Below are 27,510 nucleotides of genomic sequence, written 5' to 3' on the forward strand. Positions count from 1 at the left end.
CTTAATCCTGAAGCTGCTTTATTGGGGGTGCGGTGGGGGGGGGGGAGTGGCGAGGAAGGGGGGGAGATGAATGTATTAAAAGTTAACTTTGGGTGGTGTTCACTGGGAGTCAGTCTTACACAAAATTTACCTCTGGAAGGATCTGCCTTAGAGTCCATTTCAGGTAAAGAAACAGACCTATCTTATGTATTTAATTTACTTAAAATAGTGGACACATGTTTTGTTTGCTTTTAGCGAGTGTGTGTCTGTCTTGGGGCGGCTGTATTTAGCTCTTGACTGTGCACATGGAAACACCTAGCAATAGATGAAGTGGCAGAAAGAAAAGATTTGTTTTTAGGAAGTTGTGTTTCTTGTATAGATTTATTTCTACAATTAAATTGTACATTTTACCATCCTAATATATAAAAAGCCAGGGGCTGTCACGGCTGAAACAACCAGACGGACGACCAAACAGTAGGCTGCATGGGGCAACAAGGCGGGCAGGGGGGTTAGTGAGGGACGACCAAACGACTGAACAGCAGGCTGCGTGGGGCAACCAGGCCAGTGGGGGGGGGAGAGGGAAGGCAGTTGGGGGCAACTCGGCCAGCAGGGGGAACAGTGGGGAGCAACCAGGTCAGCGGGGGGGGGCAGTTGGGGGCCACCAGGATGGCTGGGGGACAGTTGGGGGTGACCAGGACAGCAAGGGGGCTGTAAGGGGTGACCACGCCGGCAGGGGGGCAGTGAGGGGCGACCAGGCCAGCAGGGTGGGCAGTTGGGGGTGACCAGGACAGCATGGGGGGGCAGTTGGGGGCAACCAGGCTGGCAGGGAGGGAAGTTAGAGGCGATCAGGTCAACAGGAAGAGGTGGTTAGGGGTAATCAGGCTGGCAGTGGGGGCAGTTAGGGGCGATCAGGCAGGCAGGCAGGCGAGCAGTTAGGAGATTGGGCGTAAACCAGCAGTCGGACATCCCCCGAGGGGTCCCGGATTGAAGAGGGTGCAGGTTGAGCTGAGGGGACCCCGCCCCCCAGTGCATGAATTTCATGCACCGGGCCTCTAGTAAGATTATATTTGTGTTAAGGAAATGTATTGGGACATATTGGTAATTTTATGTAGACGCCCCTTAAAGCCCATTTCTTACCAAAACTTATTAGGGCATTTGGGACTTAATGTCAAAGAGTTACTTAGAAGAAAGTTTCGCATGTTAGTTACAGCCAGGAAAGACAATCGCAGACATTCTACACAGGAGGATGTCTGCATGGCCTCTGCATGGTGAAGCTGAAGCATCATGTAAGAGGTCAGTGTTGTCCGCTTCTCAGTGCCCGTCTTCACTGTCTTTGGAGGAAGAATTTTAGTCTGATTGTAAAATAAGATGGAGATGCACTATGAGGAGGTGGGAGCGTTTGACACCAAGCGATAGAGGAAATGAGTGTGAGTGATCATGGGGAGATGCCAGTCATTTTACTAGAAGATCAGGAAGGGGCATGTTCACTCAGCTCAGACACAGGGTCGTGGCAGACAGTGTCCTGTCGCACAGGGACTCCGCCACCTCCGTGTCAGATCGGCGACTCAGCTCCCGCTACAGGTGATCTTAGAAAGAGCACGCCTGCTTCCGTTCATGGCTGCGCAGAGCAAAAGGCCGTAACCGGCCTCTTTCCCCATGTTAAAGGATTGTTTTGTTCTTCTGCTTTGCTTTTACAGCCAAATGGTGCCAAATGCGTTCCCATCCGAGACCGCGGCTTCCTAGTGCAGGTAAGAGCCCAGCACCCACCCGCTGGAGAGCGGCTTTGGCTGCCGGGGGGTGGGGTGTCACGTCCCTGTCAGCCCCACCTCATTCCCTCCCTGTGGCCCCCCGCAGACCATCGAGTTCGCGGAGCAGCGGATCCCCGTGCTGAATGAGCACTGCGTGGTGTGCGACGAGCGGCACGTGTTCCTGAACGGCCCCATGCTCAGGGTCAGTGTCCGGGGGGCGGTCGGGGGGGAGGGGGGATGTCAGGAAAGGGGGAAGGCAGAAACGCAATCGTGAAAAGCTGCCCTGACAGTCAATACTCTTTGTTGAGTAGATTATCTCATAGGTAAAGGGGTATAATTTGGACCAAGGAGTCACTGTGTCTGAAGGAATCCATGTCAGAGCGAGTCGTGTTATTTCGTTCATGTGCCTGAATCTCCTGCATGTGCCTGTCGCCTCTCTTGTTTATCTGTGTGTGTCTCATAGGTCACCTGCCAGGCACATGTGGGTGAACAGGGAGACAGAACTGTAAACAGCATTTCTTCAAAGCCACACAATTTAAGATGCTCACTGTAGAGAGGAGACGGTGGTCCGTATTGCAGTTAGAAGAGTTGTATAGGAGCTTGCAGAAAATCAGTAAAATTTCAAAAGATGCAACTCACGGACACATTCAGGGGGTGGTTGAGGGGGTATAGAAATAAGAATCCATGTGCATTTTGGGGAGAATTACCCAATTTCAAGCTTCGTTTATAATTCTTTTATTGAGGTTAAATGTGGTAAGAAATGCATAACATGTAATTCACTGTTAATGTGTACAGTTCACTGGTGCTTAGTGTATTCACACTGTTGTACAACCATTACCGCTCTGTCGTTCCAGAACATTCCCACCACCCATAAAAGAACCCTGTAGCTTAGTGGTCACTCCCCATGTCCCCTTCCCTCACCCCCTGCCGACCACTTGTCTATTTTCTATCTCCGAGAATTTGCCTGTTCTGGGCTTTTCATGTCAATGGAACCTTGTGTTCCGTGGCCTTCGTTTGGGGTTCTCTAACTCAGTGTAATGTTTTCAAGGTCCACCCACGTGGCACGTATCTGTACTTTATTCCCTTTATGGTGGGACTAGAGGCCAAGTGCATGAATTCGTGCACAGGTAGGGTCCCTCAGCCTGGCCAGTGATCAGGGCTCATCAGGACTGGGCTGGCCAGGAGGAGGGGCCACAGGAGGGGGATGGCCAGCTGGGGGGGAGGGGCCGCAGGAGGCCTGCCTGGGGGAGGGGCTGTGGGAGGTTGGCTGTGGGACTGCACTGACCACCAGGGGGAAGCTCCTGCATCGAGTGTCTGCCCCCTGGTGGTCAGGGCGCATCATAGCGACTGGTCGACCTGTTGTTCTGGTCGTTTGGTCTTACCAGTCACTTAGGCTTTTATATATAGAGGGATAATGTAGTATATGGATGTTCAACATTTGTTTTTCATCATCGGTTACTGGAATTATTGGGACATATGTTAACTCAGTTTAACTTATTGAGGAACTACCAAACGTTTTTGACCATTTCATATGCCTACCGACAGAGTATGATGGTTCCAGTTTCTCCACATCTTCACCAGCATAGCTAGTTATCACTTGGTTTTATGTTGCTGTAGTTCAGACTGGTATCTAAGGAAATCAGAAAAATTACTTTGGTTTTTTAGATAGGAAGGTAAGTGACCTATGAAATCAGATCACGAAATGAAAATTTAAAAAAAATCTCATTTTCATGCCCGGCTGGTGTGGCTCAGTGGTTGAGCATCGACCTAGGAACCAGGAGGTCGCGGTTTGATTCCTGGTCAGGACTCATGCCTGGGTTGCAGGCTCGATCCCTAGTTTGGGGCGTACAGGCGGCAGCCAATCAGTGATTCTCTTTCACCATTGATGTTTCTATCTCTCTCTCCTTTTCCCTGCCTCTCTGAAAAGAATAAAAATATATTTAAAAAAACAAAAACAAAACCCCCTCAAACATTTCATTTTCAAAAGAAGAAAACGAGAGAGGAAGAACTCTGCCCTTTGATTCTGTTAGAAATTTCTCCTAACTCAGGGTCACTCATTTTCTCTCTTTCTTACATTGATTGCAGTAGTTTCACTAGAATTAGATAAAATTCTTGGGTTTTCATAGATCTAATCTCACCTATGTTAGCTATTTCTATTTCACCATTTACCCTGTTGCTTACATATTTTCTCTTTTCTCCAAACCTGTTTTTATTATATGACAAAAGTCTCTCAAAAATTCCTAAAAGTGTAATCTGCGTGTGCTGTTCTGCCCCTTTGCTCCGGCCTGGGCCAGCAGGTCACAGTTCCTACTTCACGGGGAGCTAGACCTCCTCCTTAGAAAGACCAGAACGCCCAGTTTTCTCTTTGTTTACGAAGTTCATAAGCGCCACTCCCGGGCTTGCACTCTGCCAGGTAGCACATCTGCTCTGCACCCACATCAACACCAGGAAGACTGTCCAGAGTTGCCCGACTGCCCAGTTTGGCATCGAAGTTTGGATCCTGATCAGAAAACCAAACCCAAACCAGATCACTGGTTCTGGACGTTTTGGGACCAACTGGAGTGTTAACACGGCAGCTGCCTTAAAGATGCTTTCAGGAGAACCAAGATGGCGGCATAGGTTAACGCCGGAGTTTGCTGCTTTGACAACTACTTCAAAAGTGAAACTAAAAGACGGAACGGACATCACCCAGAACCACAGGAATGCTGGCTGAGTGGAAGTCCTACAACTAGGAGGAAAGAGAAACGCATACCAACCCTCAGAGGAGGCGCAGTGCTGAAGTCAAATTCTGAGGTGCGGAGTGCGCGGAGCGGGCTGGCGGCGGAGGGCGCGGCTGTTGTTTTCAATCGCGAGGGAGTCGCAGACTCTGAGCTCCAGATACAGGCGAGTCTTTAGGGACCCAGACTCAAACGGGAGAAGCGGGACTGTCTGGCTTCGGTCAGAGTGAGTGCAGCTTTCTCTCCCAGCTTTGCAGCAGGTGCTGGGACTCAGAGAGGCAGAGCCCCTGGGGACAGGACTGAGAGCCACCATAACTGCTCTCTCCGGCCCACCCTGTTGATCCTGTGCGACCCGCCCTACCCAAGCCCTGCACAGAGGCATTTGCCGGATAGCCTCAGGCAAAGGCTAGATTAGCACCGCCCTAGAGGACAGAAGTTCTCTCACTGCTGACACAGCTGATTCTCATAGCCACTTGGCCTGGAGGTCAAACCCTCCCTGGAATTAGCTACAACAATCAAGATTTAACTATAAGACTGCGAACAAAGACCACTAGGGGGTGCACCAAGGAAGCATAACAAAATGCGGAGACAGAAACAGGACAAAATTGTCAATGGAAGATATAGAGTTCAGAACCACACTTTTAAGGTCTCTCAACTGTTTAGAAGCCGCCGATAAACTTGAGATCTACAAGAAAACTAATGAGACCCTCGATGTTATATTGGAGAACCAACTAGAAATTAAGCATACACGGATTGAAATAACGAATATTATACAGACGCCCGACAGCAGACCAGAGGAGCGCAAGAATCAAGTCAATGATTTGAAATGCGAGGAAGCAAAAAACACCCAACCGGAAAAGCAAAATGAAAAAAGAATCCAAAAATGCGAGGATAGTGTAAGGAGCCTCTGGGACAGCTTCAAGTGTACCAACATCAGAATTATAGGGGTGCCAGAAGATGAGAGAGAGCAAGATATTGAAAACCTATTTGAAGAAATAATGACAGAAAACTTCCCCCACCTGGTGAAAGAAATGGACTTACAGGTCCAAGAAGCGCGGAGAACCCCAAACAAAAGGAATCCAAAGAGGACCATACCAAGACACATCATAATTAAAATGCCAAGAGCAAAAGATAAAGAGAGAATCTTAAAAACAGCAAGAGAAAGAAACCGAGTTACCTACAAGGGAATACCCATACGACTGTCAGCTGATTTCTCAACAGAAACTTTGCAGGCCAGAAGGGAGTGGCAAGAAATATTCAAAGTGATGAATAGCAAGAACCTACAACCAAGATTACTTTATCCAGCAAAGCTATCATTCAGAATTGAAGGTCAGATAAAGAGCTTCACGGATAAGAAAAAGCTAAAGGAGTTCATCACCACCAAACCAGCATTATATGAAATGCTGAAAGGTATCCTTTAAGAAGAGGAAGAAGAAGAAAAAGGTTAAGATACAAATTATGAACAACAAATATGCATCTATCAACAAGTGAATCTTAGAATCAAGTGAATAAATAATCTGGTGATCATAATAGAATCAGGGACATAGAAAGGGAATGGACTGACTATTCTTGGGGGGGAAAGGGGTGTGGGAGATTCGGGAAGAGACTGGACAAAAATCGTGCACCTATGGATGAGGACAGTGGGTGGGGAGTGAGGGTGGAGGGTGGGGCGGGAACTGGGAGGAGGGGAGTTATGGGGGGAAAAAAGAGGAACAAATGTAATAATCTGAACAATAAAGATTTAATTAAAAAAAAAAAGATGCTTTCAAATGTCGAGCTACACGGCTCGTGTTTTTGCAAAGCAGGAAAGCTTCCCTGGCCGAGTCGGCCACCGTGTTATCCTCTGAGCTCCCCGTGCCCTTCTCTCTGTCGCCCGCGCCAGCCGGGGCTCAGTGCGGTGGCTCTTCTCGGCTTCCTGCATGCGAGCTGCTGAGCTGGGGGAAAGCGCGTGGCTGTGTGGGTCGTGGTCCTGCAAAGGGGAAGCCTGCTGTGGACACGTGCATCCCGTGTGTCCCTGGTTTGGGGTCCTTCCCGCTCCCCACAGCAGCTCCTGATGGGAGCACTGACCTCGCTCAGGCTCCGGCCGAGTGCCCGGGGCGATCCCCTGCCCTGGGGGGACCGGTCCGCGCTGGGAGTCCGTTCTCCCCGCGTGAGAAGCAGGTCCGGTCCTGCCAAGGCCGAGTCAGCTGAGGAGCCTGAGACGCTGTCTTGTGTATCCAACCTTAGTGTGGACCTTAGACCGAGTTCGTCCCTGAAGCTCTTATCTTCAGGGTGAAAGTAACCCGGTGACGATGTGGTCCCACGTTAAGGCGTCCCATGAAAACTCTTAAGAAACGAGCCCGTGGATAGACCTGGGTGTGTCCCCTTTCGCCTCCCGAGAGGATAACCAGGTCTCCTGTGTGAGGTCTGACTTTAATATTCGAAAAATGGACGAAGAAGCACATTCTATACCTTCCCCGTTTCCCCACATGCGAAAGTTAAGGCTTCAAGGTCTGAGATACAGGCTAAACTAAGTAAAAATCATACCAAGAATAGTTCAAAAACGTGATTTTTTTTTACATCCAAACTGAGTGGAAATTCAGCTCTGCTCAGTAGCTAGCTGTCGGAGACAGCAGGATGCCGGGTGCCGAGGGTCCCGTCCTGGTCCTGTCTCAGTGGGAGGGGTCCTTGTCCCTGTGGCATTCCTGTCTCTCTCAAGGTCCAGTAAACCTCTCCCGCCCCACTGTGTCTGTCCTCCAGGACAGGAGAAGAGCCCGAAGCATGGATGCTCCAGCCAGAAAGACAGAACCAAAGGCCTGTGGGTTCTGTGTTTCTAGTTTCTTTTTTAGCGAGAAAGATTTTAGCGATGAATTAAGAACTAAGTTGCAAATATGATGTACAGTGGTGAGAGGCCCTGGCCCTAGGTTTACAGTTTAGATCATAGGACCTCACTGCTTGAAGGCACTGTAATAACAGAACACTAAGGCAGGTAATGGTAAGCCCTGGCTGGGTGTCTCATTGGTTAGAGCATCCTCCTGATACGCCAGGGTTTGTGGGTTTGATCCCAGGTCAGGGCACATACAAGAATCAGCCAGTGAATGTATAAATAAGTGGAACAATAAGTCTCTCTCTCTCTCTCTCTCTCTCTCTCTCTCTCTTCCTCTCCCCTTATCTCTCTCTCTCCCCCACCCCCTCCCATACTTTTCTCTCTAAAATCAATGTTTCTGAAATGGAATCAAACTGCACATTTAAGACTGACAAAGGAAATAGATCGTTTTTTAAAAAGTTTTCTTAGGGGAACATCAGCCAGAAACCTTTGTGACTGGTTACGCTCCATGTCCACAAAGCCACCCCGGAACCCATTCCGACCAGAAAGGGTGTTGCGAGTAGGGCCGGCCTTCCCGGCTGCGAGCGGAGGCCAGTGGCCTCTGAGAGGAGCCGGGGATGGCACCGCATTCGGCCTCGTCGGCTGCCTAACACGCCGTGACTCGGAGGAAAGATGAATCACACGACACTGCGTCCGACCTGAGAGATGAGCGCTCTTTGGAGCAGTGGCACGGCCTATGTCTCAGGGCCGTGACGTCGGGAGGTTATGGAAGTCGAAAATCTTTGCGACAAAACCCATCTTTCAGGAGCTGGGGAGCAAGTAAGCGAAGTCGTGCTTCTTCTGAAGACAATGACTTAGGACTGTGGTTGGCAAACCGCAGCTCACGAGCCACATGTGGCTCTTTGGCCCCTTCAGTGTGGCTCTTCCACAAAATACCACGTGTGGGCGCGCGCAGACAGTGCGATTGAAACTTCGTGGCCCATGCACAGAAGTCGGTATTTTGTGGAAGAGCCACACTGAAGGGGCCAAAGAGCCGCATGTGGCTCGCGAGCCGTGGTTTGCCGACCACTGACTTAGAGAAGGTGGCCTTCTCCTTTCTTATTCCTTTTACGCGGATTTGGGGTTTCACTGTACTTGTCAGTACAGCTTAGGGTTGTGCTTTTTATACATCTCGTGGGAGTGCATATGAGGCAGGAGAGATGGGCTTTTCAATGGAAGGATATATATATGTATGTATTTAATATATTTTTATTGATTTTCAGAGAGTAAGGGTGAGAGAGAGAAACATCAGTGATGAGAGAGAACCATTGATCAGCTGCCTCCTGCACACCCCACCCAGGGGATTGAGCCCACAACCCAGGGCCTGTGCCCTTGACCAGAATCGAACCTGGGACCCTTCAATCTGCAGGCTGATGCTCTATCCACTGAGCCAAACCGGCCAGGGCAGTTGAAGGAGGTTTTTGTCTACCGCTCAAGCATTGCCGGTGCAGGTGCCCACGCCTCGCCGACACGGATTTCCTAGCCCGTCTGTGACTGGATCCGCCAGCGGCTACTTACCGGTTGCGACTCCGGTAGAGACATCTCCATGAAGTGACGCGCTGTGAGGCCTTTCCCCTCGGCCGTCTCAGACTGTCCCTTTCCCACGTGCCACACGGGACACCGTCCCTTTGGAACCGGGAGGTGGGCCGGCAGGCGGTAACGCGCCCCTTCCCTTGCAGCCCACCGTGTGCGAGCGCGAGCTGTGCGTGTTCGCCTTCCAGACGCTGGGCGTGATGAACGAGGCCGCCGACGAGATCGCCACCGGGGCCCAGGTACCGCCGGGGACCCGGTCCCCCCTGACGTGGACACGCAGACCTGGTTCCGGTTCGCTGGCTGTCTGCACCTGCTGTTCGGGCGCGTGGCTGATGGCTGCGGGTGAAGCAGACTGGCCGCTGGTCCCCGGGAGGCACGGCCTGTCCTGTCCGTCCGAGCCTGACGGTCGTGTCGCAGGTGCCCAGGGCGGCCTGGCCCCGCGCCTGTGGCGTGGGAAGCGGTGCGATGCTTTCCCACGGGGTGACGCCGGCCCGGGAGCCGCCACAGGCGTTACGGGAGACTTACCTGTGGGCTGTGGCGCCATAAACTGGGTGCTATTGGTTTTTAAAGCTAGACGAGAAGAAAATGGGCAGAGCCTGTCAGAAAGAGCCCTCGGTTTGACAGTCCCGGGGTTTATGGCAGAGGAAGAAAAGTGGAAAAACAGATAAAAAGGCCGTGCGGAGGCAGAGAAGCCGTCCCTGTTTCTGGAAGGAAAACGAATTAGGAAGATGCCTACGTGTATGACTTCCCACAGTTCCTTCAGAATTTCAATTGGCTTCGTATTTATTTTCATTTACGGAGCATAACTAAATTACTAATCTAGGAGGAAAAGTCATAGAAAAAGAAAAAAAGCTAATTAAGGGAGGCTAGGCCAGTGATGGCGAACCTTTTGAGCTCGGCGTGTCCGCATTTTGAAAAATCCTAACTTAACTCTGGTGCCGTGTCACATATAGAAATTTTTTGATCTTTGCAACCATAGTAAAACAAAGACTTCTATTTTTGATATTTATTTTATATATTTAAATGCCATTTAACAAAAATCAACCAAAAAAATGAGTTCGCGTGTCACCTCTGACACGCGTGTCATAGGTTCGCCATCACTGGGCGAGGCCGTCCCTGTACAAAAACATACTCTGCAGTCCTATACTATTTTAACAACGTACAGTGGTGGCAAGGAGCAGAGTGGCAGATGGTCCACAACTTAAAGTAACATACGTATACTTAACACTGTTGAAGGGGTATGAGGACTGAGTAATTGGAAGCAACAGGTATTCCTTTAAGTCAGCGGTTCTCAACCTTCTGGCCCTTTAAATACAGTTCCTCATGTGGTGACCCAACCATAAAATTATTTTTGTTGCTATTTCATAACTGTAATGTTGCTACTGTTATGAATCGTAATGTAAATATCTGATATGCAGGACGGTCTTAGGCGACCCCTGGGGAAGGGTTGTTTGACTGCCAAAGGGGTCGCGACCCACAGGTTGAGAACCGCTGCTTTAAGTTACTGGTCAGCTGTGGTTGAATCTGGTCTAGTCTCACAGGCAGATTTGAGGGGCCGACAGCAATCCTGAATCTCCCCTGACCGACCACCGTGAGAGGGAGCCACAGGCCAGGCGCCTGGCAAAGCCGGGAGGTTGGTAACCGTCCCCTGTGTGTGTTTGAAGGTGGTGGACCTGCTGGTGTCCATGTGCAGGTCTGCGTTGGAATCTCCCAGGAAAGTGGTCATTTTCGAGCCATACCCTTCCGTGGTCGACCCCAACGACCCTCAGATGCTGGCCTTCAACCCCAGGGTGAGTAGCCCGGCGCTCAAGGCTTCCTTCCGCGGCTGAGAATGCCGGCTCCTCCGTGTCCTCTCCCGTCTAAATCGCTGCCTCCCCGTGCAGGCCCGTGGCCGCAGGGACTCTATCTGTTTCGGAGCCCCGGTTCCTTTCCTGCTGACGGGATTTGCTCCATCTTTCCCATGTCCCGCTCCTTCCCTGTCCTTCCACCCTTCCCATGTCCCGTTCTCTATACATCCATCCTTCCCATGTCCCACTCCTTCCCTGTCCTTCCACCCTTCCCATGTCCCGTTCTCTATCCATCCACCCTTCCCATGTCCTGTTACTTCCCTATCCATCCACCCTTCCCATGTCCCGTTCTCTATCCATCCACCCTTCCCATGTCCCGTTCTCTATCCATCCACCCTTCCCATGTCCCGTTCTCTATCCATCCACCCTTCCCATGTCCTGTTACTTCCCTATCCATCCACCCTTCCCATGTCCCGTTCTCTATCCATCCACCCTTCCCATGTCCTGTTACTTCCCTGTCCTTCCATCTTTCCCATGTCCCGCTCCTTCCCTGTCCTTCCACCCGTCACATGTCCCGTTCTCTATCCATCCACCCTTTCCATGTCCTGTTACTTCCCTGTCCTTCCATCTTTCCCATGTCCCGCTCCTTCCCTGTCCTTCCACCCGTCACATGTCCCGTTCTCTATCCATCCACCCTTTCCATGTCCTGTTACTTCCCTATCCATCCACCCTTCCCATGTCCCGTTCTCTATCCATCCACCCTTCCCATGTCCTGTTACTTCCCTGTCCTTCCATCTTTCCCATGTCCCGCTCCTTCCCTGTCCTTCCACCCGTCACATGTCCCGTTCTCTATCCATCCACCCTTTCCATGTCCTGTTACTTCCCTGTCCTTCCATCTTTCCCATGTCCCGCTCCTTCCCTGTCCTTCCACCCGTCACATGTCCCGTTCTCTATCCATCCACCCTTTCCATGTCCTGTTACTTCCCTATCCTTCCATCCTTCACATGTCCCGCTCCTTCCCTGTCCTTCCACCCTTCCCATGTCCCGTTCTCTATCCATCCACCCTTCCCATGTCCCGCTCCTTCCCTGTCCTTCCACCCGTCACATGTCCCGTTCTCTATCCATCCACCCTTTCCATGTCCTGTTACTTCCCTATCCTTCCATCCTTCACATGTCCCGCTCCTTCCCTGTCCTTCCACCCTTCCCATGTCCCGTTCTCTATCCATCCACCCTTCCCATGTCCCGCTCCTTCCCTGTCCTTCCACCCTTCCCATGTCCCGTTCTCTATCCATCCACCCTTCCCATGTCCCGCTCCTTCCCTGTCCTTCCACCCTTCCCATGTCCCGTTCTCTATACATCCATCCTTCCCATGTCCTCTTACTTCCCTATCCTTCCATCCTTCCCATGTCCTGCTCCCTATCCATCCACCCTTCCCATGTCCTGTTCCCTATCCATCCACCCTTCCCATGTCCTGTTCCCTATCCATCCACCCTTCCCATGTCCTGTTCCCTATCCATCCACTCTTCCCATGTCCCATTACTTCCCTATCCATCCACCCTTCCCATGTCCTGTTACTTCCCTGTCCTTCCACCCTTCCCATGTCCCATTACTTCCCTGTCCTTCCACCCTTCACATGTCCCGTTCTCTATACATCCATCCTTTCCATGTCCTGTTACTTCCCTATCCTTCCACCCTTCCCATGTCCTGCTCCCTATCCATCCACCCTTCCCATGCCCTGTTCCCTATCACATCACTTCTAGAGCTTCATCTTCATGAAAGTAAGCCCGTTGAATTCTCTCACATTTTGACCTTCACATTCCCAAATGGGCATGGCAGGTCGGTGAACAGCTGTAGTAAATATTGCGCAGACATTGGTTGATAGTGATAATGGTCAATAGGATTGTTTAAATTCCATTACATAGTTTTTGAGATTCTAACTTACATGACTCCTTAGGAGAACCATGTATGAAAAGGACAGATGTCCCCTTTCTGTTACATTTTCGCTGTAGTCCCTTGCCCTCCCCACCCCTCGGTTATCTGAAGGTTAGTGATAATGCATTTCATGGTGTCGATTGCTGGCATTTCTTGAGAAAACTCTTTTATAAATATTAATGGCTATGAGGCAGAACCCTCCTGAAATAAAAATTTCAAATTGCGCGACAGCTAAAATTGCCTTAATTCTCTTACTATTCATATGGAAAGCATTTTCTAGAAACAGGGACCCTATAAAATTTCCGGGGGAGAATTTTCTGTCCTCATAAGCAGCGTACATTACACACTTGCATTATGCTCACAAATGAATGATCAGTGGAGTGCATGGTGGTGTTTACACACCTGTCAGCCATCCCCTTTGGGTGACAATCTTCCGATCAAACGGAAATAAAAGCAAAATGAAATTGTGAAACTCCAAGTGGGTTTTGTATTTCAGAAGGATTCTATGCTTAATTTATTCATCGGGCCGTCATTTTTTGCAGTTGAAAGGCAGAATCGGGAACGCAGCGTCTTTGTTGTATTTACAGTTTCTCCCCTGTGGGCTGGGCATGGTTCCATGTGCTTCACGGGGCCTGGCGTTGCTTCCTCCTTTTCTTCCCTCTCATCTCACGATAAGTCCTGCATCCTTGGGCCGTCTTCTCAGCCTTCCCTTTACGTGCACAGCACGGTCATCATGGAGAGTCCGTGCACGGAAATCGTATGTGTCTCCAGTAACGTGCAGACTTGCAAAAATACTATTTTTTTCCATTCCCACAGAAGAAGAATTACGATCGAGTAATGAAAGCACTGGACAGCATCACTTCTATTAGAGAAATGACGCAGGTAAGAATATCGTCTGTGGGCTTGGGCAGTTCCGCTTTGCTGGAGTAAAATCTTATTTGAAAAATGTCTGAGAGGGGAAAAAAGACTGAGCGCCACGCAGACTCTCCTGTTACCTGGGGACATAATTAAAGTCGTAGAAACATTAAAGCGGTGCTGTGCTGAGGCGTTTTAATTAAACCGCACCGGTGCGTGGCGTGCTGCCTCTGTTGGTGTACGTGGAGGCGTGGTGGGATATCAGAGGTTAAGTCTGGCACCCTCTCCCTGGACCTGCGGTCGGCAAACCGCGGCTCGCGGCTCTTTGGCCTCTTGAGTGTGGCTCTTCCACAAAATACCACGTGCGGGCCCGCATGTACAGTGCGATTAAAACTTCATGGCCCATGCGCAGAAGTCGGTATTTTGTGGAAGAGCCACACTCAAGGGGCCAAAGAGCCGCATGTGGCTCGCAAGCCGCCGTTTGCCAACCACTGCCCTAGACAGTCAGTGGGAATAATTTCAAAACATCATTTCAATGGTAAAAACAAATATTTTACCAAATTTAAATTGTACGTAAATATTTTAGACGTGATATGGAACCTCCAAACAGCTCTGGATGACAGCAGACCCCTGAGGGTCTGAGCTCTGCTTCTGGCCTTTAGGAGAGAGGTTTTTGTGGGAAAGTTGATGAGGGAGGACCGGGGTTCGTGGTGAGAGGCTGACATGTCACTGGGCTGTGTGCGGTCCGGCACTTGGAAAAGTGCATGCCCGTGAATGACGGGGCCCGGTCCCCTGACCAAGATTAGGGGAGAGGTTTCAAACTCATCATTTTAAATAGGAATGAATCATCTCAGATGGACAGCCACACACGTGATGGGCTCAGGTTCAAGGCGGGCACACCCAGAGACGCCCGTGGGCTGATGAGCGTTGTTACCTGGGGCACTTCCTCTTCCAGGAGGGAGTCCCGGGTGGGGAGGGGACGGGCTTTGCTCCTCTCCCCCCCCCCCCCCCCCATCATCTGTAGTCTACGAACACGTGCTTCAAAAGTGCGCCTTTGCGTTCCCAGCCTTGATTGTGGATGCTCCGGATAGTTAGCTGTTCATGCAGGCAAACATGCCTCCATTCACTCCCAAATGGTCCGTGCCAGGCCTGGCCAAGCAAGAGCCTTGAACTCCCACGGCGCGTTCCTTGCTCACTCGGCATCCTTGGCAGTTGCTTCTCCATGCCCCCACCTTTCTGTATTATGTGGATTTGGTTCTAACAAATATATTTGCATAAGGAAAATAAGATGAAATGCATTTCCACCTATTGCAGCATTCACTCAAAGAGCAGCTCTGGTCACCAGAGACTCTGTGCGGGATATTTACACTCCACCCCGGACCCAGGTCACTCTTGGATATAAAAATTACTGCGCCCCTGGCTCTGGGTCGGCTCCGGGTCGGCTCCGGCTCTGGGTCGGCTCTGGGTCGGCTCTGGGTCGGCTCCGGCGGGAGCGGCGTCCTTTATTCTGGCAGTGGAGGCAGCGGAGACGGCTGAGTCAGCCCAGGAGGCCCAGTCCGAGGCCCGCTTTGCAGAACTTGCTCATCAGTGTTGTGGCCCGTGACCTCGGGCAGTCGCTCTGTCGCTGATGCCTCCACTCCCGTCAAGATAGTGAACTAACTGCACCCTCTCTTGCGCGCACCTCGTGGGGTGCAGTCAGGTTTCGTGGGCACCTTCTTCAAACCTCTCCGCATAACCATCACACCGCACGCCTGTTTTCTAGCATGGACGTCCTCCACATAGACCTACCGTGTCCCAGACGGATTGCCCTTGGTCTGTGACCGGTAAATGCCCTTAATTGCTCGTAAGAGAAGGGCTCTTCTTAGGTAGATTTTGCCTTTTTTTTTCATGCAAAGATCTACACCTAAGTCGCTACCTCACATCTGAGCTTGAGTCGTAGCTATTGCAAGTTCTGCTTCCATGTTAGCTGAGAACTGTCACTGTTCCAGAGAACCGGCCGGGAGGGACCCTTGAAGGCGCAGGGCAGATGTCACTGGAGGCCTGCGGAGGAGCCAGCTCACCTCCGGGGACAGAGGGCTGACGCTTTAACAGAGGACAACCAGGGGCCAGGGTTAGGGGGAGTGGAGACAGGACTGCGGGGGCAGGGAGTTTAGGAGGGTCAGTGGGGAATTACTGAAAAGTTAGGCCGCGTGGGTTTGTGGTGTGGCCGCCTCGGTGTCCTTGAGCGGAGGCCCAGTGGGGCCTGGGGTCTCCCGTAGGGACCTGGCCGAGTGCAGGGAAGCCCGGCTCAGGTCTCAGCGGGATGTGCGCTGAGTGCGGGGGGGGTGGGGGGGTGGGGGGGCGGGGGCAGGGGAGCGGCTTGGGTGATGGTGGCTGTCACCATGTCACCCGCAGTCTTTCAAGCATCGCTAAATGGAAGCATACCTGCCTGCTCAGTCTGAGTTTTCTTTTGCGAAAAGGGAAGGAGAGGGAGTTTTAAGGATGATCAAGACGTGCAATGACTTTTTCAGGCCCCGTATCTGGAGATCAAGAAGCAGATGGACAAGCAGGACCCGCTGGCGCACCCCCTGCTGCAATGGTATCACATTTTCATTCTCTTCCTCAAAACCGCCCTTTCTCCACCTGCTCAGGGGGGAGGCCTGTGTTACAGAACCTGCAGGGCTCCCTGTGCAGGCCTCCGAGGCTGTGATTTCACCTCGAGTCTCCCGACTCGCTGTCATTAAACCCCACCCCTCACTGAGGGAGGAGCGGGCTGTCGGGGCCGAGTGGACGCACAGCCAGTTTGACAGCGGTTTGACTGTCGTGTAAAAAACGCCATGAACCGGGTGACGTGGGGAAGCAGTTTCCGGTTTATTTAACTTTGTAGCTGAGGACTAAGTGGTACATCTCGCTCACTGTGGGCCGCTTGTCTGAAATGTGTGTGGGTGGAATCTGCTCCCTTACACGGACCATGCACCTGGGATGAGCTCCTCCTTTGAGGACAGCAGGGGAGGAGGCTGGCCAGGGACCCTGGGAGGAGGCCAGGCTACCAGGGGAGGCGGTGGGCGACCCACCTTGCACAGCGCCATTCAAATCATTTGCCCGCTGGTTTCTCATTTTAAAAAATAGATATTTTATTGATTTTTTTTACAGAGAGGAAGGGAGAGGGATAGAGAGTTAGAAACATCAATGAGAGAGAAACATCGATCAGCCGCCTCCTGCACACTCCCTACTGGGGATGTGCCCACAACTAAGGTACATGCCCTTGACCGGAATCGAACCTGGGACCCTTCAGTCCCCAGGCTGATGCTCTATCCACTGAGCCAAACCGGTTAGGGCTGGTTTCTCATTTTTACAATGAAAACAGTAGTATCTGCTCACCATCCGTGGAAGGGTTTACGAACGTGTCTCTTCGAGGTTTCTGAACACTCAGACTGCGGGGTTCCCCACAGTTACCGTGCAGTAATGCAAACGTAAACTCCGAGAGGTGGGTGCGAGTAGTATTCACTCCATCTCCAGCCAGAAAGTCTTTACAGAATGTGGAAAGATGGGAGAAGGCAAGACTCTGGGTACCCCAGAATTCTGATGACTTCACTTACACTTAGTCAGAATTTTACAGGACACATCGAATTTAGTCTAATGAGACTGGGACAAAAATTAAGTTTAGAAATCTCCCTTCTTTGAATGTTTTATGATCCGTTATTAAAATCCTGAGTTCAGTAAAACAACCTATAGTTTTCATTTTAATTTTTAAAGTTCTCGCATTAGTCATATCACATACAGATCTCAGCTGCCTCATCTCTTTTCCCCCTGAAGTCAGCCTGATTAATAACCTTTCATTAGTTGTCAATCCTCTTTCAAGGTTAAAAAATATTACCAAAATGTTTTGCCATTTTCCCTGCTTATTATTTTGTGTAATGAACCAGTTCTTTCAGATACCTGAATTTAACCTTTTCCGCTTCAGTGTCTAATGCTGAGTCACACTCTGTATGTAAATCATTGTATATGTCAGCCTGAAGAGATTCTTAGGTACTCGAGGAAAAAGGTCTTCATTAAAATGCATTTTTAATCAGGGAATGTTGGGAGGGACAAAGGAAGCAGATGATGGATCAGCCTCTGATCTTTGTAATATTCAGATTATCATTATTTGAAAGTATATTCAGAGGTGTTCATTTTGTTAATTTTTGAGATTGTGATTATTAAAAATTATTTCTTAAGCTTTATAGAAGAAATGACTAACATATTCCCAGAGTAAAATATCATTTTGTTATGTAAGCTCTTTAAATTGCTTCAGGAAGCAAAGCAAAATGATGTAATTAAATAAAATGATTACACAGTTTACTTTACGTCGCAGTAAAAGTACGTTTCAATCACTCGCCAACTCAGGAATAAAACTTTAAATATATCCGGCAAATGTTTTTGACTGATGGATTGTTTTAATTGATTTCAGGGTTATTTCAAGTAATAGGTCACATATTGTGAAACTGCCAGTCAACAGGGTAAGTTGCTTTTTCGCACGTCCCCACGCATGGGAGGCCGCGCTGGCGGGGAGGGCTGGCCCTGTGGGAGCCTGCAGCCTCCCCGGGAAATTAAACCAGACTCGGGTCAAGGCCAGCGCTGCAGGGTGAAGCTGCCGTATCCGCACCATCTTCAAGCTTTTCCCAGATGCCACGTCCAGTGCCGGCTGACGCCCTGGCCTTTAAGTAAATCAGAGTCGGTTTGAGGCAGTTATTCCAAAGGTGGTAGGAAGACTGTCCCCTGGGGACCGGCCAGAAAGAGGCCGTCGCCTTTTCTCGTGGTCGGCCTCCTGCAGGCGCAGCCCTGCTTTTCTGTATCAGAGAAGATAATGCCTCCCGGTACCTTTCTGACCTGCCCAGTCCGCTTACAAAACAGCGCGCAGGCTAATAGGCTGCGTTCAGCTCTGACCGTCCCCTGAGAGCAGTGGTTCCTGGACTCTCAGCTCCCCGTCTGTGACTCTCTAACCTGCAGAGCCCTCTCTTGCACCCCTATATGAGAATATTCCCCGGTGCAAGGCGACCAACTTATCCCAAAAGGTTCCGTTTTGCATTTTCTCTGAACAAAGCAGGAGACGATATTTGAATGCAGGCCATTTCCAATTTCATAAATATATGCAAACGCAGCATGATGATGGTCATTTTGCTGTTTAAGCCGCTTGACCTAACTTCTTTTTTGCCTAGCAAACTCTCGGCCGGTTTCCCCAGTTGAGTAGCTAGTGTGCACGTAGGGAATTCAATACTAAAATTCTTAAGAAGGAATGTAATTAGGAAGGCAGATCTAAACATAAATGACGTGTTGGCCTCCGATCCTTTTTCTGTTAGCCTAAAGCAGTGATTCTCAACCTTCCTAAAGCTGCGACCCTTTAATACAGTTCCTCATGTTGTGGTGACCCCCAATTTCATTGTTACAAACTGAACATAATTAAAGCATTGTGATTAATCACAAAAACAATATGTGATTATATATGTGTTTTCCGATGGTCTTAGGCGACCCCTGTGAAAGGGTCGTTTGACCCCCAAAGGGGTCGTGACCCACAGGTTGAGAACCGCTGGCCTAAAGAATTGTCCTCCGTATGGGCAATTCCATGACTTGTCATGTATACAGGGTTGGGTTTTTGTTAATGAATGGTTTTGTTAATGTGATTAACCTAAATTCTTGGTGGTGAGAAGCTAGCTAGTTCTGAAACCGGTAAACTTTGAAATTGTCAGCAGCCGATTGCGGGTTGTGTTGAGCATTGTCCCGTTTGTCCGTCTCCCTGGCAGCAATTGAAGTTCATGCACACGCCCCATCAGTTCCTGCTTCTCAGCAGCCCACCAGCCAAAGAATCCAACTTCAGAGCCGCTAAGAAGCTCTTCGGCAGCACCTTCGCGTTTCAGTGAGTGCTCGGGGCTCAGTGCTCGGTGGGGGGTGGGGGGTGGGGGGGCTCCTGCCACCCTGGGTGGGGAGGAACCTCTGTGCAGCCGGCTACACTGACTCTGAACTCTGAGCAGCCAGCGACACATAACACTCGACCTGGAAACTCAGACTTTCAGAAGGCACCATGACTTGTGTTTTTTATGGTTGTTTTTAAAAGATCATTGATTTCTGGTTATGTCCCCCCCGACCCCCCCTCCCCGGTTCCAGCGGCTCCCACATTGAGAACTGGCACTCGATCCTGAGGAACGGCCTGGTCGTGGCGTCTAACACGAGGCTGCAGGTGAGTCTCTGAGCCTCCCCGAGTGCGCCCTCATCATTCCTCAGGGTTGCAGCTTGGTGTGCAACCCGGGGCTAAGGTTTTACTTGGAAAGAGAGAAAATATATGGATATTTTTAAAGTCCATGGGATTCGTAGGAAGCGTAAGTAGTCTTCATAAAGGAGCGGAAGCAGAAAGGTTGGCTTGCCCATGAGAAGATCGCTTGGAACTTAGGTAGAAACAGCTCTCCTGCACCAGTAAGAGCCTCCGTGCATCCTCTGTCTGTGTAACACATGTGTTTGGAGCGCTGCTTCGGGGTGAGCGAGGGAAGGAAAGGGGGGGGCTAGCGTGGACGCCACAGGCCCTCGGCCTGCTGTCCAGCCTCAGGCAGCACTGGCGCGGGCAGCACACGGGGTACAGGCCTCGTCATTCACCCCTCCAGCCCGCATCCCCGCTGTCCCAGGCCATTTCACCTGAGGATGTGGGGGCCAGGAAACGAGGGGCTCGCCCCAGCACCGGGGTCCCACATACCGGACCCCACGCGCTGATCAGCTGAGATGACTCGATTGCAGTCACGCTCACAGGTTCAGTTCACACCTAAGAGGGTACCGAGGCCCGAGACCTTACCGACACTGAGAAAGAACGTTCCTCGTGCGGAGGCGTTTCTCCGACCAGCTAGAGTTTCCGCGAATGGAACTCGGCGACGTGAAGACGTGCAGGCTAACGTGGGAGGCCCTGTGCACAGTGCACATCGGAGCAGGGCCCTTCAGGTTTACGAGCAAGTGGGTTCGTGTCCAGATCCTCGCACATGTGTCAGCCTGGATCGTTTCCAGAGTTTTAGACTCATTAGCACCAAAGCCCACGACCATGGTCTACAGGAAGCGGCCTCTGTCACCGCCGATGGGAAGGGCTGTTCCTCTGGCCGGCATTTCCCAGGTGTCACGTACCCTGAACGTTAGGGACAAGGCTCTCAGTGTTGCTCTTTTCACATTAGACCTGGCCGTAAGCCCTTTGTCATTTCCCAACGGCCAGTGCTCCCCCCTGAGATCGATGGCCCCTTTCGTGAGATGGTAACATCGGAAACCATCGCTTTCTCTCCCGTCTCCCCGCTGCAGCTCCACGGTGCCATGTACGGCAGCGGAATCTACCTAAGTCCGATGTCAAGCATATCGTTTGGTTACTCAGGTGAGCTTGTACTTCACATCTAACCTCACCATGGGCTAGGTTTTCATTTCCTTATTGTTGTATGTGCCAGGCACGATTTCCTAACAAGTGGCTGAAGCTTATTTGACGTATTTGGATTACTTTTTTTAAATCAATGTCAGAAGCAAAAGAAAGTGCGCATTTCAGGATGAATGTATAATAATCCCCTTAAGGTCCAAGAAGCTATATGTATTCTGTCAATTTCAAGATCAATTTTAATTTTGGATCAGTAGTTTCTCTATGTATTCTGTCCACAATTAAAGACATATCACTTCACGATCCCTGAGTATAAGTCCATAACATGCCAACTTCTTTTCTTTGGATTATTATATATCCCACAGAGAAGTTTTAAACAGTATGGAAATTGTAGGGTTAGAAAAAACGCCCTTAAAATCATCCTACTCGTTGGCAACTTGTTGGTAATATTTTGATGAAATTCTGGGGGAAAAACTGTCTTAGAAGCAATCGAAAGCACAAGCTGAGAGGAGTGCGGTCAGTTCAGAATTCAGAAGGAAGGGTCACCAAGTTGTTAGCAATGACTCCCCTCACGTGGTGGAATTCGGGGTAATTTCTTCTTTTTCTTTTAATTTGTTTTGGAATATGTTTAAATGATCAGTGTCATTTTCAAAAACAATATTTTGTTCTGTTTAAATATGAAGTCATTAGTAACAAATGAAATTTTCTCCTCCTGGTCTACACCCTGTGTTTGATGTGTTTCCTGTCTTACATTCATATACCTGCACATATAGTTGGTTTTGCCTCTGTGTTCGTGTGTGTGTGTGTGTGTGTTCATGTGTGTGTGTGTGTGTGTGTGTGTGTTTACGTGATTACATTAACCCGCCCAGGAGTGCATTCTGTGTGTGTGTGTGTGTGTGTGTACGTGATAACGTTAACCCGCCCCAGGAGTGCATTCTGTGTGTGTGTGTGAATGTGTGTATGTACGTGATTACGTTAACCCGCCCCAGAAGTGCATTCTCTGTGTGTGTGTGTGTGTGTGTGTGTGAGTGTGTGTGTGTACGTGATTACGTTAACCCGCCCCAGGAGTGCATTCTGTGTGTGTGTGTGTGTGAGTGTGTGTGTGTACGTGATTACGTTAACCCGCCCCAGGAGTGCATTCTGTGTGTGTGTGTGTGTGTGTGTGTGTGTGTACGTGATTACATTAACCCGGCCAGGAGTGCATTCTGTGTGTGTGTGTGTGTGTGTGTGTGTGTGTACGTGATTACATTAACCCGCCCAGGAGTGCATTCTGTGTGTGTGTGTGTGTGTGTACGTGATTACATTAACCCGCCCAGGAGTGCATTCTGTGTGTGTGTGTGTGTGTACGTGATTACATTAACCCGCCCAGGAGTGCATTCTGTGTGTGTGTGTGTGTGTGTACGTGATTACATTAACCCGCCCAGGAGTGCATTCTGTGTGTGTGTGTGTGTGTGTGTGTACGTGATTACATTAACCCGCCCAGGAGTGCATTCTGTGTGTGTGTGTGTGTGTGTGTGTGTGTGTGTGTGTGTGTGTACGTGATTACATTAACCCGCCCAGGAGTGCATTCTGTGTGTGTGTGTGTGTGTGTGTACGTGATAACGTTAACCCGCCCCAGGAGTGCATTCTGTGTGTGTGTGTGAATGTGTGTATGTACGTGATTACGTTAACCCGCCCCAGAAGTGCATTCTCTGTGTGTGTGTGTGTGTGTGTGTGTGAGTGTGTGTGTGTACGTGATTACGTTAACCCGCCCCAGGAGTGCATTCTGTGTGTGTGTGTGTGTGTGTGAGTGTGTGTGTGTACGTGATTACGTTAACCCGCCCCAGGAGTGCATTCTGTGTGTGTGTGTGTGTGTGTGTGTGTGTGTACGTGATTACATTAACCCGCCCAGGAGTGCATTCTGTGTGTGTGTGTGTGTGTGTGTGTGTACGTGATTACATTAACCCGCCCAGGAGTGCATTCTGTGTGTGTGTGTGTGTGTGTGTGTGTGTGTGTACGTGATTACGTTAACCCGCCCAGGAGTGCATTCTGTGTGTGAGTGTGTGTGTGTACGTGATTACGTTAACCCGCCCCAGGAGTGCATTCTGTGTGTGTGTGTGTGTGTGTGTGTACGTGATTACATTAACCCGCCCAGGAGTGCATTCTGTGTGTGTGTGTGTGTGTGTACGTGATTACATTAACCCGCCCAGGAGTGCATTCTCTGTGTGTGTGTGTGTGTGTGTGTGTGTGTACGTGATTACGTTAACCCGCCCCAGGAGTGCATTCTGTGTGTGAATGTGTGTATGTACGTGATTACGTTAACCCGCCCCAGAAGTGCATTCTCTGTGTGTGTGTGTGTGAGTGTGTGTGTGTACGTGATTACGTTAACCCGCCCCAGGAGTGCATTCTGTGTGTGTGAGTGTGTGTGTGTACGTGATTACGTTAATCCGCCCAGGAGTGCATTCTGTGTGTGAGTGTGTGTGTGTGTGTGTACGTGATTACGTTAACCCGCCCAGGAGTGCATTCTGTGTGTGTGTGTGTGTACGTGATTACATTAACCCGCCCAGGAGTGCATTCTGTGTGTGTGAGTGTGTGTGTGTACGTGATTACGTTAATCCGCCCAGGAGTGCATTCTGTGTGTGTGAGTGTGTGTGTGTACGTGATTACGTTAATCCGCCCAGGAGTGCATTCTGTGTGTGAGTGTGTGTGTGTGTGTGTACGTGATTACGTTAACCCGCCCAGGAGTGCATTCTGTGAGTGTGTGTGTGTACGTGATTACATTAACCCGCCCAGGAGTGCATTCTGTGTGTGTGAGTGTGTGTGTGTACGTGATTACGTTAATCCGCCCAGGAGTGCATTCTGTGTGTGTGAGTGTGTGTGTGTACGTGATTACGTTAATCCGCCCAGGAGTGCATTCTGTGTGTGAGTGTGTGTGTGTGTGTGTACGTGATTACGTTAACCCGCCCAGGAGTGCATTCTGTGAGTGTGTGTGTGTACGTGATTACGTTAATCCGCCCAGGAGTGCATTCTGTGTGTGTGAGTGTGTGTGTGTACGTGATTACGTTAATCCGCCCAGGAGTGCATTCTGTGTGTGAGTGTGTGTGTGTGTGTGTACGTGATTACGTTAACCCGCCCAGGAGTGCATTCTGTGAGTGTGTGTGTGTACGTGATTACGTTAACCCGCTCAGGAGTGCATTCTGTGTGTGTGTGTGTGTACGTGATTACGTTAACCCGCCCCAGGAGTGCATTCTGTGTGTGTGAGTGTGTGTGTGTACGTGATTACGTTAATCCGCCCAGGAGTGCATTCTGTGTGTGAGTGTGTGTGTGTGTGTGTACGTGATTACGTTAACCCGCCCAGGAGTGCATTCTGTGAGTGTGTGTGTGTACGTGATTACATTAACCCGCCCAGGAGTGCATTCTGTGTGTGTGAGTGTGTGTGTGTACGTGATTACGTTAATCCGCCCAGGAGTGCATTCTGTGTGTGTGAGTGTGTGTGTGTACGTGATTACGTTAATCCGCCCAGGAGTGCATTCTGTGTGTGAGTGTGTGTGTGTGTGTGTACGTGATTACGTTAACCCGCCCAGGAGTGCATTCTGTGAGTGTGTGTGTGTACGTGATTACGTTAATCCGCCCAGGAGTGCATTCTGTGTGTGTGAGTGTGTGTGTGTACGTGATTACGTTAATCCGCCCAGGAGTGCATTCTGTGTGTGAGTGTGTGTGTGTGTGTGTACGTGATTACGTTAACCCGCCCAGGAGTGCATTCTGTGAGTGTGTGTGTGTACGTGATTACGTTAACCCGCCCAGGAGTGCATTCTGTGTGTGTGTGTGTGTACGTGATTACGTTAACCCGCCCCAGGAGTGCATTCTGTGTGTGTGAGTGTGTGTGTGTACGTGATTACGTTAATCCGCCCAGGAGTGCATTCTGTGTGTGAGTGTGTGTGTGTGTGTGTACGTGATTACGTTAACCCGCCCAGGAGTGCATTCTGTGTGTGTGTGTGTGTACGTGATTACGTTAACCCGCCCAGGAGTGCATTCTGTGTGTGTGTGTGTGTACGTGATTACGTTAACCCGCCCCAGGAGTGCATTCTGTGTGTGTGTGTGAGTGTGTGTATGTACGTGATTACGTTAACCCGCCCAGGAGTGCATTCTGTGTGTGTGTGTGTGTACGTGATTACATTAACCCGCCCAGGAGTGCATTCTGTGTGTGTGTGTGTGTGTACGTGATTACATTAACCCGCCCAGGAGTGCATTCTGTGTGTGTGTGTGTGTGTGTACGTGATTACATTAACCCGCCCAGGAGTGCATTCTGTGTGTGTGTGTGTGTACCTGATTACATTAACCCACCCAGGAGTGCATTCTGTGTGTGTGTGTGTGTGTGTGTGTGTGTGTGTGTTTACGTGATTACATTAACCCGCCCAGGAGTGCATTCTGTGTGTGTGTGTGTGTGTGTGTGTACGTGATTACATTAACCCGCCCAGGAGTGCATTCTGTGTGTGTGTGTGTGTGTGTGTACGTGATTACGTTAACCCGCCCAGGGGTGCATTCTGTGTGTGTGTGTGTGTGTGTACGTGATTACGTTAACCCGCCCAGGGGTGCATTCTGTGTGTGTGTGTGTGTGTGTGTACGTGATTACATTAACCCGCCCAGGAGTGCATTCTGTGTGTGTGAGTGTGTGTGTGTGTTTACGTGATTACATTAACCCGTCCAGGGGTGCATTCTGGGTGTGTGTGTGTGTGTGTGTGTGTGTGTGTGTTTACGTGATTACGTTAACCTGCCCAAGGGTGCATTCTGTGTGTGTGTGTGTGAGTGTGTGTGTGTGAGTGTGTGTGTGTTTACGTGATTACGTTAACCTGCCCAGGGGTGCATTCTGGGTGTGTGTGTGTGTGAGTGTATGTGTGTTTACGTGATTACGTTAACCCATCCAGGGGTGCATTCTGTGTGTGTGTGTGTGTGTGTGTGTGTGTGTGTGTTTACGTGATTATGCTAACCTGCCCAGGGGTGCATTCTGGGGGTGTGTGTGTGTGTGTGTGTGTGAGTGTGTGTGTGTTTACGTGATTACGTTAACCCATCCAGGGGTGCATTCTGGGGGTGTGTGTGTGTGTGTGTGTGTGTGTTTACGTGATTACGTTAACCCATCCAGGGGTGCATTCTGTGTGTGTGTGTGTGTGAGTGTGTGTGTGTGAGTGTGTGTGTGGTTACGTGATTACGTTAACCTGCCCAAGGGTGCATTCTGGGTGTGTGTGTGTGTGTGTGTGTGAGTGTGTGTGTGTGTTTACGTGATTACGTTAACCTGCCCAGGGGTGCATTCTGTGTGTGTGTGTGTGAGTGTGTGTGTGTGAGTGTGTGTGTGTTTACGTGATTACGTTAACCTGCCCAGGGGTGCATTCTGGGTGTGTGTGTGTGTGTGTGAGTGTATGTGTGTTTACGTGATTACGTTAACCCATCCAGGGGTGCATTCTGTGTGTGTGTGTGTGTGTGTGTGTGTGTGTGTGTGTGTTTACGTGATTACATTAACCCGTCCAGGGGTGCATTCTGTGTGTGTGTGTGTGTGTGTGTGTGTGTGTGAGTGTGTGTGTGTTTACGTGATTACGTTAACCTGCCCAGGGGTGCATTCTGGGTGTGTGTGTGTGTGTGTGTGAGTGTGTGTGTGTGTGTTTACGTGATTACGTTAACCTGCCCAGGGGTGCATTCTGGGTGTGTGTGTGTGTGTGTGTGTGTGTGTGTGAGTGTGTGTGTGTGTTTACGTGATTACGTGAACCCTCCCAGGAGTGCATTCTGGGTGTGTGTGTGTGTGTGTGAGTGTGTGTGTGTTGACGTGATTACATTAACCCATCCAGGGGTGCATTCTGTGTGTGTGTGTGTGTGTGTGTGTGTGTGTGTTTACGTGATTACGTTAACCCATCCAGGGGTGCATTCTGTGTGTGTGTGTGTGTGAGTGTGTGTGTGTGTGTGTGTGTGTTTACGTGATTACGTTAACCTGCCCAGGCGTGCATTCTGTGTGTGTGTGTGTGAGTGTGTGTGTGTGAGTGTGTGTGTGTTTACGTGATTACGTTAACCTGCCCAGGGGTGCATTCTGGGTGTGTGTGTGTGTGTGTGAGTGTATGTGTGTTTACGTGTTTACGTTAACCCATCCAGGGGTGCATTCTGTGTGTGTGTGTGTGTGTGTGTGTGTGTGTGTTTACGTGATTACGTTAACCCATCCAGGGGTGCATTCTGTGTGTGTGTGTGTGTGTGTGTGTGTGTGTGAGTGTGTGTGTGTTTACGTGATTACGTTAACCTGCCCAGGGGTGCATTCTGGGTGTGTGTGTGTGTGTGTGTGTGAGTGTGTGTGTGTGTGTTTACGTGATTACGTTAACCTGCCCAGGGGTGCATTCTGGGTGTGTGTGTGTGTGTGTGTGTGTGTGAGTGTGTGTGTGTGTTTACGTGATTACGTGAACCCTCCCAGGAGTGCATTCTGGGTGTGTGTGTGTGTGTGTGAGTGTGTGTGTGTTTACGTGATTACGTTAACCCATCCAGGGGTGCATTCTGTGTGTGTGTGTGTGTGTGTGTGTGTGTGTGTTTACGTGATTACGTTAACCCATCCAGGGGTGCATTCTGTGTGTGTGTGTGTGTGAGTGTGTGTGTGTGAGTGTGTGTGTGTTTACGTGATTACGATAACCTGCCCAGGAGTGCATTCTGGGTGTGTGTGTGTGTGTGTGAGTGTGTGTGTGTTTACGTGATTACGTTAACCCATCCAGGGGTGCATTCTGTGTGTGTGTGTGTGTGTGAGTGTGTGTGTGAGTGTGTG

The 27,510-nt window shown here is 50.1% G+C and overlaps 1 protein-coding gene across 4 annotated transcripts in view; it reads left to right on the forward strand.

Moving 5' to 3' along the window:
• Positions 1-27,510, forward strand: part of PARP8 (poly(ADP-ribose) polymerase family member 8) — a 141,557-nt gene that overhangs the window by 100,093 nt on the left and 13,954 nt on the right. For all 4 annotated transcript variants that reach the window (XM_059695003.1, XM_059695002.1, XM_059695001.1 and 1 more), the window contains 10 exons: positions 1,677-1,727; positions 1,834-1,929; positions 8,969-9,061; positions 10,487-10,612; positions 13,358-13,423; positions 15,907-15,974; positions 17,826-17,874; positions 19,156-19,268; positions 19,517-19,589; positions 20,681-20,750. In XM_059695003.1, coding sequence (XP_059550986.1) covers positions 1,677-1,727; positions 1,834-1,929; positions 8,969-9,061; positions 10,487-10,612; positions 13,358-13,423; positions 15,907-15,974; positions 17,826-17,874; positions 19,156-19,268; positions 19,517-19,589; positions 20,681-20,750 — 805 coding nt within the window. The remainder of the gene's footprint in view (positions 1-1,676; positions 1,728-1,833; positions 1,930-8,968; positions 9,062-10,486; positions 10,613-13,357; positions 13,424-15,906; positions 15,975-17,825; positions 17,875-19,155; positions 19,269-19,516; positions 19,590-20,680; positions 20,751-27,510) is intronic.

Source organism: Myotis daubentonii, chromosome 4 (assembly GCF_963259705.1).
Source record: "Myotis daubentonii chromosome 4, mMyoDau2.1, whole genome shotgun sequence".
Lineage (NCBI taxonomy): Eukaryota > Metazoa > Chordata > Mammalia > Chiroptera > Vespertilionidae > Myotis > Myotis daubentonii.